The 13,058-nt window shown below is 43.1% G+C and overlaps 1 protein-coding gene across 4 annotated transcripts in view; it reads right to left on the bottom strand.

The window, feature by feature from the left end:
- Positions 1-1,513: 1,513 nt before the first annotated feature.
- LOC131105918 (vitamin D3 receptor B) overlaps positions 1,514-13,058 on the bottom strand; it is a 29,819-nt gene continuing 18,274 nt past the window's right edge. For all 4 annotated transcript variants that reach the window (XM_058054432.1, XM_058054431.1, XM_058054429.1 and 1 more), the window contains exons 6-10: positions 11,380-11,479; positions 10,599-10,779; positions 9,016-9,167; positions 7,640-7,756; positions 1,514-7,380 (exon numbers count right to left, since the gene is read on the bottom strand). In XM_058054432.1, the coding sequence (XP_057910415.1) occupies positions 7,127-7,380; positions 7,640-7,756; positions 9,016-9,167; positions 10,599-10,779; positions 11,380-11,479 (804 nt within the window). In that variant the 3' untranslated portion in view covers positions 1,514-7,126. The remainder of the gene's footprint in view (positions 7,381-7,639; positions 7,757-9,015; positions 9,168-10,598; positions 10,780-11,379; positions 11,480-13,058) is intronic.

A 13,058-nucleotide genomic window follows, 5' to 3' on the forward strand; every position in this document is an offset into this window, starting at 1 on the left:
TCTCTTTTCTCCTCCGTCTAACCTCATGCACAGATGCAACGGTCGCTGCCAACCGCACCAGCGCAACCTTATCAGCAGGCAAAACAAGTGCTGCTCCGCACCGAGCCTGACAACTAACTGTCGTGCAACGACTGGATTTCTCTGATAACCTGAAATTTGTTCCTCCTGCCGACGCCTTCGCACGCGGCCTCGCTCCTGACGCCGGCAGCCACAGAGATTTGCAGCTCAAATCTCATCCGCCATATTGTGCGTATGTCAGATATGCTATGATGATATGATACACGCCTTCTGTGTGTGTGTGTGTGTGTATGTGTGTGTGTGTGTGAGGCCAACACGGTTTCATCCCCTTTAAACACGCCACAATCCTGTGGTCACATGGTCTTCTAAAAGCCAACTGATGTCAACTGGCCAGCCTGTGTGTCCAATCAGAGGTCATTAGGTCAGGGATGGTTTGGGCGTTCATTGGAGGTGAAACACTGCCCTCTAGTGGCTGACTTATAAAGTGCAGCTAATACACATTCAGAGCAGTCAAAGCTACAAAGGTCTGATACCCAACTATTATTGTAATGTAATAAAAAAGGAATATGTCTGCATAATTACAAATATAATTAAACATAATTACTTAAAAGTCTCATTAAACTTTTTTAAAGAATAATTTACTGAAAAAAAATCTACAAAAACTGAAGCAGAATTTAAGTGAAACTATTTGATTCTAGATTTATGACACAAAGTGTGAAATAATTCAAGGATGTATTTCTTAATAGTTTGGGTGATTGTAGCTCACAGCTAATAAACACAAAATGCTAAATTTTTATTACGAAAGGAAGAAAAAAAAATCCAAACCTACGTGGCCTACATGTGAAAAGTCGATTACCCTCCCATGAAAACATCCATTTCCAAAGACCTTTGGCAAACATCTGGCGTAAAAGTAACACGTTGAGGAAACAACACCATACCAACGGTAAAATATGGTGGTGGTAGTGTGATGGTCTGAGGCTGTTTTGCTACTTCGGGACCAGGAAGACCAGGAAAATCCTGAATGAGAAAATCCGACCATCTATTGGTGACCTCAAGATGAAACCAACTTGGGTTCTTCAACAGGACAATGATCTAAAGCACACCAGCGAGTCCACCTCTGAATGGCTGAAGACCAGACTTTGGAGTGGCCTAGTCCAAGTCCTGAGTGGGGCCTAGTCCAAGCCCTGAACTGAATCTTATTAAAAAGGCTTCATGCTGGAAAAACCTCCAATTTGGCGGAATGACAACAATTCTGCAAAGACGGGTGGGCCAAAATTCATCCAGTTATCCCAAATGCTTGCTTGCAGTTGCTGCTAAATATGGCCCAAGCAGTTATTATATTAGCTTTATGTTCATAAGTTCCATTTAAAAACTGCAGTTTGTGTTATCGTTGACTAATATTTGTATTTGTGTGATGATCTAAAACATTTCCGTGCGACAAACATGCAAAAAATGATTTTGTATGAGTGTACTCAAACACATCACAGAGGCCCCATTGCAATGTACAAGTGTTTATTTTTGATTTGCAAAACATCTGACAAAATAATATTACATAAAACATCAATTTATAATAGAAAAAGATATTTGAAAAAAAAAAAGAGACAAAAGATAAAATTGCAATTACAATAAAATTTAGGTGATTTATTTTTTTTTCCTAATAAGCGGAGCCAGGCTGGGCCTAAAAACTGAGGCCTGTTATGGCAAATAAAATTCAATCAGCATGCGTGTTACGTCACGTGACATTTAAGTGCTTTTCGTTGGTTCAGGCGTTTCGTTTGAATGCGGCGGGATTTGGGTTGACAAAGTCGGCTTGGGATTCAACGCCAAAATTCCCAAAGTCAAAAGTTCTAGTTAGTCCGTCTCTTGTGAAGCTGCGGAACAAGTGGAGCCGGCGGCCCCCGCAGTGAAACGGTCGTATGGCACGCGGCTCGGGGAGGGGGCTCGGGGTGGGGGGGGGGGGCACGTCGCCATGGCAACAATGTTCCTCAGTATTCACTCATCATTTCATTCAGTGTTTACCTGAAGCAGTTTGACAGAAGTACATAAAAGAGTGATCTCTCTCTCCAATGAGTACCACTAACTTCCTAAAAAGGGGGGGGGGGATGGGGGGGCACATTTGGGCCTCGCACCCACATCATGTAGTGTCGCAAACTCGGGTGTTGAACTCGAGTTAAAAGAAGCAGCATTTGGTGTACGGTGGAATTCCCTTCGCTGACCTGGGAACGACGGCGGCGAGGGCGGAGACTTTCGGGCAGGAGGATGGAATAACGAGGCAGGAAACAAATAGGACCGAGCCGGAAGTATGCGTATAGTACCAAGTGGAACTAACACACCTCTCATTGACCCCCCCCCCCCCCCCCCCCCCACAAAGTCTTTCTGCCGACTGGACTCTGCTAAAGTCTCCTTCCAAATGTGTGGATGCATAGCGTCAACTTCTTGGAGTGTGTGCAGCCTCTTTCTAGCTGGGGGGGGAGGGGGGGGGGCATTGTTGGGGGGGACCCGCTGGTGCAGGCACAAGATTTATAAAAAGGGAACGGGGGGCACTCCTTGTATTTTGTGCGTTTTGGGGGCAAAAAAAGGCAATGCTAAGTATGCTAAGTATGCTAAGTATGAGAACTGCACAACAATAACAGAAAAAGTGTATGAAGGACTTCATTAGCTGGACTCTCCCATCACGTGTGAGATATCTCTGAGGTAATCATTGAAGTATGACTCATTAGACAGCAATAAATACCAACATGAATACAAATATTACAAAAAAGTACAAACAGAAGCAAATTCTAAAGCAAATAAAAGAGCTAAAAGAGGTAGGTTTTTTTGTTGTTTTTTTTTTAGGTAGACTATGGTGTACATCCGTCGTGGACGCTCCTCGTCTGAAGAACTACATGAGGTTGATTCCATTACAATCCCTGTCGTGAAGGCGGGAACGGGAACGCGGAGCGGGACAGGATTTGTAATGGCAACAGTCATACCAAGGTAAAGCTTGCTGGTGATGGAGTACCGTGAGTACCATGAGTTGGATGTATACGGGTATAATACGGGTATAATACGGGTATAACACGGGTATTACTGTGAGGTTGTCCGCGCCGAGTAGCATCTCGGCAAAAGACGGACGCGTCGCTGTGGGATTTACAAGGTCCAGTATTCCAACAACCACAATGCACCAGTTAATACGTCGAGGAAAAAAAGGAGTTTTGAGCAGCTTGTTTTATGGTAAAAAAAAAAACAAAAACATAAAAGAGTGAAATTTTACTGTATGTATGATATGTACAACGTGTCGTAGTAATCCGTGTTACTTTTGGAATCCCCAAGAACTCTTTGACCCTGTGTCGAGGGAAGACTCCCTGTGGCACTTACACTTCCCAGTAACCCCCCACTGGTATTCCTGGATCCGACATAAAGGAGGTGGGGGCACATATTGTAAAAAATTAGCAGAAAAAAAGCTCATTTGCAAGAATAAGGTTGAAATATGACAAAACATATTTTAAGGCCAGAAGGCTAAAGTTGTGATCATACGAGAAAAGGTCATATTTTGGGTTGTTATTTTTTTCAAGAACAAAATTCCATGCCGTCTCCGTCAGAGATTCAATATTGGAATTATGTCGACTTGATTAGGAACCCTTCAGCGATCGGAATAATATTTCCTGAAAATAAAGATGATTTTTTTTTTTTAATCTCCATAATGTTACATCATGGTAATATTCCAACTTTCAACATATTACAACTTATTCTTGTACTAAAAACTTTATTATCTTATCTTACAAATTTAGCTTTAATTTTTCTTAACATTCCAGCAAATAACGACTTTTTTCTCGAGCCCTTCACGTAACATTTTACACATTTTCATTATAATGACATAATCATAATCATTTTACAACCTTTACACTTTTATCCCTCATTTTATTATTATACAAATGATGCTGTTTTTGTCCTTACTTTACTTCGTATATTTACTACGTATATATATATATTATATATATTTTTATGAATTAAAAATCCATTTTCCATCTTTCGTCCCGTATCCTAATCCCATTTACTAAGAGCACAAATAAACGCGTACATGACAAGGTTACCACCAACAATCTGTAGTCGACTTTTCCTCATAATTTCATTGTTTTGTTGCCAAAATGACTTTATTATTCCCACAGAATTCTTTGTGTGTCAATATGACTTTTTCCTCGTCAGATCACAACCGTATTGCTAATCGTCTTTACGGGCTTTTTTCTTGCAAATGTGCTACTTTATTCTCGTATTAGTTTCACTTTGACCAATGTCAGAGTAGTACTTTGCCCCCCCCCACCCCAAACGTACTCCTACATACGTACGTACAGAAGTACCGTATGTACATAAGTAGAAATGTGTGACTTCCTACATACGTACGTACAGAAGTACCGTATGTACATAAGTAGAAATGTGTGACTTCCTACATACGTACATACGGAAGTACTGAATGTAAGTATGTAGAAATGTGTGACTTCCTACATACGTACGTACAGAAGTACCGTATGTACATAAGTAGAAATGGGTGACTTCCTACATACGTACGTACAGAAGTACCGTATGTACATAAGTAGAAATGTGTGACTTCCTACATACGTACAAGAGAGCAAAGCATACGTCCGTCCTGACGTCTGTACTAAAGAAGCGGTGCAGCCAAAAATGTTCCAATTGTCACACGGACGTCCTTGTAGATGTTTACATGGATAATCCTAATAAAGGTCTAGAGGGGGAACGTATGGACTCAGGCTGGACTGGTACGATCCGAGACCAGTAGGAGACGTTGCACTAAAGCCACAGTGACAGAACGGTCCTGCTGGTGAGTCGGGTTCGGGGCGGCACGGTCGAAAGCGACGGCGCTCTCGGCGGCGTAACGCTCGAGTGTCGCGGGAAGCGCTACGGGGTCTGGCACGGGCCAATCACAGCAGATGTACGAGACCATGTGATCGCAGGGAGGAACGATACGCTAAGTGGTGGAAAAACGTTCCGCGCGGCATTTCGTCCAACCGAATGAGCGACCAACAGGTCAGAGGTCAGCCGTGAATCCAAACGGTTGGTTGGCCATCTTGGGGGACGGGGACGGGGGGGGGACGGGGGTTCATAAGCCATGGGAACTCATCTTGGACCCGCACGGGCGGCCAGAAGAGTTCTCCAGAGGACCGTCCAAGGCCTGATGACGGAAGGCCTAGCAGTGTATGGCTTTAGAAGGATTTCATATTACCGTATGTACGTATGTACATACATATATTTCATATTTCATATTGGAATTCATCTTCCATCATGAATATAAAAATCAGCTAACCAAATATGATACAAGTTTTTGGCAGTGTGTTGAACACCAACGCTCCCTGTTTAGTCCGATCCAACTCGGCTGGAGTTGATCCGTTTTCAAAACAAAACACACATTTGCATATTTTTTTTTTTTTGTACATCTTTACAATGATCTGGCATAGATTGTGAAGTAATATTTGATCCTCGCGACTACTCATCGGCGGGTGTATTAATATCTATTTAAAGCTGAGTAGTATTACTGGTAGTATTACTGTTGTGTTGTCGGCATAAAAGGAAATACTGATTCATGGAAACAAAACAGAACAATCGCCGGGACCGAACATATCGTGTCAGTAAAGTACTTGTAACATGTCAATACATTTCCAACGTCTGTAAAAAAAAATAATAATAATAAAATAAAATACTGTAATGAATAAGTAATACCCTTTTCCTCTGTAGTTCAGACCCAAGTCTACATATTGTATCTGTTACTGTTACTATACCTGGTATTTACACCATGCCGCCACCAGGGGGCTGCACAACACGCATGCGGAGGGTCCAAACAACCCCCCCTTCTCCCCCCACCCCACCCACCCCCACCCCACCCCACACACATTCTTATGTAATTCACTTCCCATTCAGCAATGAAAGGGTGTGATACACTGGAGGTCCGAAGCAGCTCCCGGAACTTAACATCCGCTGTGTTCACACGTATTCCGAGGACGAACAATTCATGGAATTGTTTTAAAGATGAAATGACATCAAAAATATTAATAATAATAATAAAAAAAAAAATGGTAGAGCAATTACATCCATTTGTATGCCAATTTCCACGGATGGTATATATTAACAATTCAGGCCTCATTTCAATATTCCAGTTAGATTTGGCATTTTTAGCCCTTTAAAATCTGTGATATATAAATCATGTATATCAGTACATAGGCTGAATAAAAGGTGATATAACAGTGCTCGGGATACACGTGCTAGCTATTTACAAGGAATAAAACGGGGAATAACGGGGAGCGGGCGTCAGGAAAAACAAACGTCGGCTCGCTTTGATTGACAGTTTGCAGTTTAAGGAAAAAAAATAGTAGCTAAACACATTTAGTGGCTGATTCTCAAACCCAAATCCTAAACTAAACTGCCAGACTACGCTCCCGTCCAAACCCGAAAATGCTGACCCTTTTTCCTTCGCGGGGCGTCGGGGCCGGTCGGAAACGTTGCGAGCATGTCGGCCATGTTGGCGGCAAGCCGGATTTGACACAAGGTAGATGATGACACCTTTGGTGAGAGATGAAGGTCGGTGTGCGGTACAGACGGCGTCTCGGAGAGGAGCAGACGACGCCGACGTGACGCAGCATTGAACTTATACGTTAAAGTATGCAGAGGCACTGATTCCATCAAATAAAATGTCGTCGGTACGGTATCTAAAGCGTTGCAAAGTTGCTATTTCACACACAAAGTGATGGAAATATAAAAGAACCCCGGTAAAAAAAAGAAGAGGTAGCTCAACGGAATGGCTAAATGAATAACTGAGTGTTGTTGTTGTGTGCACGCGTGTTGCGTTGCACACAAAATGTCCAGGCATCTGAAGCAGCGTTGATTTAAATAGACAAAAACACGGTAAATAGGCAGAAGTTGAGTGTTTAGCTTAAGTCGGACTGAATGTAGTTCCCTTGTTTACGGTCTCTTAACATCTGCTAGCTCTCCATAAAGACTTCTTTAGGGAGACACGCACGCACACACACACACACACACACGCACTTCCACTTCACAACTCAATTTCGTCCACTTAGGACATGATCATTTCTTGTTTTACCCTCATGGGTGCGGCCCCCCACTAGGAGACCTCGCTGCCAAACACCTCCAGCACCAGCGGGGTGAGCTGCATGCTGTGCTCGGGCTGGAAGGAGAGCGAGCGGTACTGTTTGGAGTGCTCCTCGTTGAGGCTGCGCAGGTCGGCCAGCTTCTGGATCATCTTGGCGTAGAGGAGGCTTCCTCCGGGGTGGTTGAGCTGGATGTAGGCCTGCAGGGTCTCGGACAGCCGGTCTTGGAGGGCTTCGACGCGTGCGTGGTCCTGCACGCCTGGGCGGTCTGGAGGAGACAGTGGGGCTCGGTTGTTATACAAGCTGAAGATGGAGATGGGCATCAGGTTTTGTGACGACATGGCGGTTGACTCATTTTAGGTCATTAGCATCACATTAGCAATGCTAATGAGCTTCTTCAGGTTCCTTATATATAAATAGTCACTTGTTTAAAAGCAATTATTGTGTTATTAACTCAAAAATAAAGACTGGAAGCAATGATAGCCTGTGCCCCCCCACCCCGCCCCCAGCGGCAGGGTGTGCAGTACCTGGAGAAAGCAAGCAGATGGCCATCAGCAGCACATGTTCCTCCTCGTGCAGGTTGAGCTTCTTGAGGCCCACCTGGAACTTCACCAGTGGCTCCAGCAGCTCCAGAGTGTGGCCGGCTGCAGGAGAAACGTAACACATCTGTATACAGTGGTCCCTCATTTATTGGGGGGGTCCAAAAATAACCAGCAGTAGGTCAAATCTGCAATTATTCTAATAATTACAATGATTATATTTGTAAGGCGGCCGCGCGGTGATTAAGTGGTTAGCATGTCGGCCATACAGTCAGGAGACTTGGAAGACCAAGAAATAATTAAAAGTGACTAAAAAGTGTATTTCTCAGTTCCTCTGACCGTGCCTCTTCGTCCTGGCATTGCTGCGGTGTAGCGTTTTTGTATCCTCGTTAAAAGTTACCGCTGCTGTCTTTCTATTTACCTCCTCCTTTATGTAATGAACCCAAGGCTAATTTATTCTTTAATGGCGTCCTACAGCAGCGTAACTTCTACTTTCCTTCAGCATGTCCAGAAGTCCAACTTTTTTTGTGTGATGGTTAAAATCTTCTTTTAACTTTTGAGTGCAGAACGTTTCGTAGGTAGTTCAGTGTCTCCCTGTTAGCTGTTTTATAGCAATCAAAAACAACAGGCAACATGGCGCGGAGGAGAGTGATTGACACAATGGTCTACAGTCCCTAAGTTAATTAGGACACGGAACACAATGCACAATTTCTCTGGCATACGCTGTAAAAAAAAAACGAAAAAAAACAAAATCCATAAAAGGTGATGTTGATTGATTGGTGTTGATAATATTTTGTCTCTCTAATAAGGTACACTAGGACGGAGGAATATTGGAGCCACACTGAAAAGACAAAATATAAAGTTATCCGATGTGCCAAGTGTCTAAAACAGACATATTTAAAAGATTCCCAACTTGTAGTTTTTCACCAGTCCCAGGTGGTCTTGGACCTTAACCCTCGTGGACCTAGCTTACCGTACATCTAAATACATGCAGTGTGAGTTCATTTTGGGAATTGTGTGCATAAACTTGAACACGAGTAGTCGAGATACAGCCTCTCCTGTCTCTGGAGAAATTCCTCGCTTGATCCCACAAGAAGGAATCTCGTTTGGGAGGCAAAGTGCCTGCAGGTGCTTCTGTAGCACCCTAACAGTGCATTGCTTTGTTTTGAAACGTATACAATAAACTCATTGGTCTATGGATGTGTGCGCCGCCATTTTGTTGCCGATCTTAGGACAGTTTCATATGTAGCACATATCTAGTCTACATAATGTTAGCTAAATGCTAAATAGAAATAGGGAGGGGGTGGGGGGGGGGGCAGGCCTGTGCAGTGTCGAGTGTGCATGCGGCAAGCCTTCAGACTGACCTTTGGTGACATCACTGATCTGGTATTTAAAATCCGGCCCGCCGCAGCTCCATGACATGTCTTCCAGGTTGAAGCTCTGATTGGAGCGCAGCATGATCACCTCGATGGCGCTGGACTTCAGCAGAGCGATCTGGTCCTCTGCGGTCAGCTCTCTGCGAGAGAAGGAAGAAATAAAACTAATAATTAACGGAAAAAATAGTTAAAAAACCAAGAGGGAAATGACGTGATACTTAAATATTATACATAAACTTATGCAGCCGCTTGCATAATAAGTCGTTAAAGATCAGTTACAGTCATGAGGTGTGCATTGTGCAAGATGGATTAAACATGGCGGATTTATGGAAACATCATGTGATGATTTAAATCCAACTTGCGTTAAGCGCTGTCAACAAACTCCCGCGTGTCGTCGTGTTATGAAATGAGCTAGAATGTCGAAGAAATGGAAATAGAATGTGACACTTGCTGGAACCTTCAAATCTTGACTGAAGGTTTGGGCTTAAGCGAGAAAAGCACAAGCGAACAAACATTCCAAAGGTAATCCAACCGCATCCATCATTGACTGCCACCGGGAATGACAACTTTCCGGAAATACAGGCCCCGGCTCGTTTTAGCCTTGACATTGGAGTGACCACAAGACATGACTTGTTTCTCCCGGTGTTTGTCGGGGGTAAGAAGTAGGAAGGTGCTGTGGTGATCAATGGGATAGTCTTCCTGTCCGAGTCACATGACACATGAACACGTTAAACAGGAAGTGAGACACTGAGAGTCGCTGTAGAAACAAGTCGTACCTTTGCTGCATAACAAACTAAATGTGACTAATGACAAGTGAAAATAGAAAGTGGTGCAGTTGTGGCGCAGACAGAAGTTATTTGATAGCATTTTTTTTTTAAATGCAGTGGCCATTATTCTCAAGTGAACATCTTTTTTCCATTCCCTAATTTTTCCAGCTTGTGAGTCAGCAGGATTACGCAAAAACAAATGGACAGATTTCCACTAAACGTTTTGCAGGGGTGTGTGTCATGTGTCAAAAAGGAATACGCTAAATTTCAGTACGGATTTGTTTGGTTTGGTTTTTTTTAACATTACAAGAAATGATATTTTAATACAAATTAATTTGCCACAAGTCATTAATTTGCTTTGCATTTTGTATGGGAAAATTGCCTGTTTTTATACATTTAAAGTTTTTGTCTGACCTTTTGGATTGAATTAATAACGAAAATGGAGTTACCGCTGTAATTGAGTGTCTGTGGGAAGGCGGTATAAAAAAATCCCGAGATTTGGGGTTGTTTGATTGGCATGTAACTGCTTAAGACATTTCTCATTCAATGTTGTAGCTACTTAGTAAAAGTAATTAGTGTATATAATCGATGACTTATTGTACTGTTCTATGGTTATCGTTTCACTTTTCATCTTGTCCGTCACTAGTATATCAGAAAGCCCGGAAAAAAGTAAAATACACTTGACATTACAATACAATGGTATTTGACGTTTTTTTTTTAGAAGCGGTATTTACTAGAGAGCAAAAGTAATATGACCATTGTGCCAGTTACACAAGGTGAATTCCGACGCTAGTTTGCATATACCTGAAGCCTGGGATCATCTTGGCAAAGCCGATAACCTTCTGGATGCTGTAGGAGACCAGGTCGGCCAGGTGGGGCAGCATCGAGAAGCTGGAACCTTCCTCTTCGCTGGAGTCGGGGCTGCTGCCTTGCTCTTGGTACATCATCAGCAAGTTGTTCAAGTTCATTTTGGCATCTACCGATTCTACAACGAGAAAAATTCAGATAAAAAATGACAACAAGAATAAGGTCAAGCGAATCAGACAAGGTGATAAAATCAACTATCTTCTAAGCTAAAGATGGATGACAGAGAACAGGAAGGAGCCGAATGCCTGGACGACAGCCTTCAAAACATGCAAAGCCTTTAAACATCTCGGGGGTTATTTTCAGTCATTTGCCTGTGCAGACCGCTGGACGGGGGCCATGTGACCGTGCCTCTCGCTGTGTGTGCTCCATTAGTGACAGATGCATTAATGAACTCATGTTTACGAGCAGGCGTCAAGTGTCTGCAGGGTACGAGGCCTTCGCGGGATTTCCTTTGGATTCTCAGTAAAGCCATACAACAAATTATATAAGCCAGCAAAAATGGGAGAAAAATAGATGGCTTAAGTCAAGTATAAATATTTCTTATTTCTAAAAACACTCATAATTATAAGTGCTTGTGTGTTTTTCTTTATATTTCTTATATGAGGATTTATTTGCTTCTAAAAAGGCAACTGTGCTGCAAAGTCTATTTGCATGATTTCACCCAGCAGCCAATGTTGATTTTCAGGGATTCCGGTATTTCATAGCGCGAGTCTCTCACCCGGAGAATGACTGAAGGAATCGGAGGAGGCGTCCGACAGAGAGTGGAGAGAAGCCGCTCTGCTTGCGCTCCGTGTGACCGGGCCCTCACGAACTGGAGGCTGGACGGGAGATGAGAGCACAGAAAAACATCACACATTTGTAGAAATTATAAATTAGTCCTTTTGTAAGAAATGTTGTAAAAATGCAGTGTTTATGCTTGTCACGATTTTTTTTTTTTTGTAACCCGATCATCCAAGCTGCAAAAGCAATCTGTAATTGTATCACCGGCGCACGGATGGCACCAGAGTAGTGTTTACGTTGCGAAGCCTGTTAGCACTCAACATGATAATTGCTAGTTCGGTTGATGTTGATTCTCTGGCTTTTATTTGTGCTCTGCGGGATTAACAAGGCTGGCTTTCACCAACTTGCTGCAAGGCAAGAAAGCGTGATGCCACAGTTTGATTGCCTCGTGTCCGATGCTTCTTCTCGATTGTTTGGGTTTGGGATTGATTAGAGGGATAGTGGTAGATCTGTTTCTGATACATATGAGCGTATCACGGGTCAGATTTAATCATATGCTTTAGCAAAGAGATGAGTTTTGAGTTTAATAACAATAATTCTATTACTATAATATTATTATATACTGTACATTAAATTGTTTTAATGTTCACGATAACCCGGACGGAAAGCTTTCAAGATCTTCTAGACTCTGCGCCTCTTCCACCAGTGTTTTCTTGGATTTCCTTCACCCCCAGCACTACTACCGCCGAGCTCACATGGCAGTGATTGGTCACGCTCCCAAGCGCTCCCGAGGACTTTGAGAAACGCAGGTCCGCGTTTACCGGAGCAGGCAATCTGCAGCCAATAGTGTATAAGGATTTGCAGTGACGTCAATAAAACTCGATACTAAAACTGCTTCAGGGCTCCCATCCAAACACACAAAAGTCATTATGTGACGCATTGGCATCGTTGGCAACACGAGAATAAAAAAATCGTAACATTTTTAGGTGAGAAAAGAGGAAAAGCATAATAGGTTTCCTTTCATTTTAATGATGGTTGCATGATTATTTGTCATGAAGTGACTCAGGCAGCTCCCTTTGGTTGGGCACCGAGCAGCCAGGACAGGAACATGTATATCATATTCATTCATTCATTTTCTACCGCTTTTCCTCACGAGGGTCGCGGGGGGTGCTGGAGCCTATCCCAGCTGTCTTCGGGCACAAGGCGGGGTACACCCTGGACAGCCAATCACGGGGCACATATAGACAAACAACCATTCACACTCACATTCATACCTATGGACAATTTGGAGTCGCCAATTAACCTAGCATGTTTGTGGAATGTGGGAGGAAACCGGAGTACCCGGAGAAAACCCACGCATGCACGGGGAGAACATGCAAACTCCACACAGAGATGGCCGAGGGTGGGATTGACCTCTCCTAGCTGTGAGGTCTGCGCGCTAACCCCTAGACCACCGTGCCGCCTATATCATATTCCTATGTCACAATAACTTTTGTCACCACGGGTCCCCTTTAGTAGTATCATCCACAACAGCATAAAAACACATAAAAGCCAAAGAAAAAGCTGACCGGGCTCTTTTATGGTTTAAAAACTGTATTTTTAACTTTACCGTTTGCAATGTACTACATTAATTCCATGAATGTGTCATCAGTAAAGTACTACAATGTTATTTTTTTG

The sequence above is a fragment of the Doryrhamphus excisus genome, chromosome 18 (assembly GCF_030265055.1).
Source record: "Doryrhamphus excisus isolate RoL2022-K1 chromosome 18, RoL_Dexc_1.0, whole genome shotgun sequence".
NCBI lineage: Eukaryota > Metazoa > Chordata > Actinopteri > Syngnathiformes > Syngnathidae > Doryrhamphus > Doryrhamphus excisus.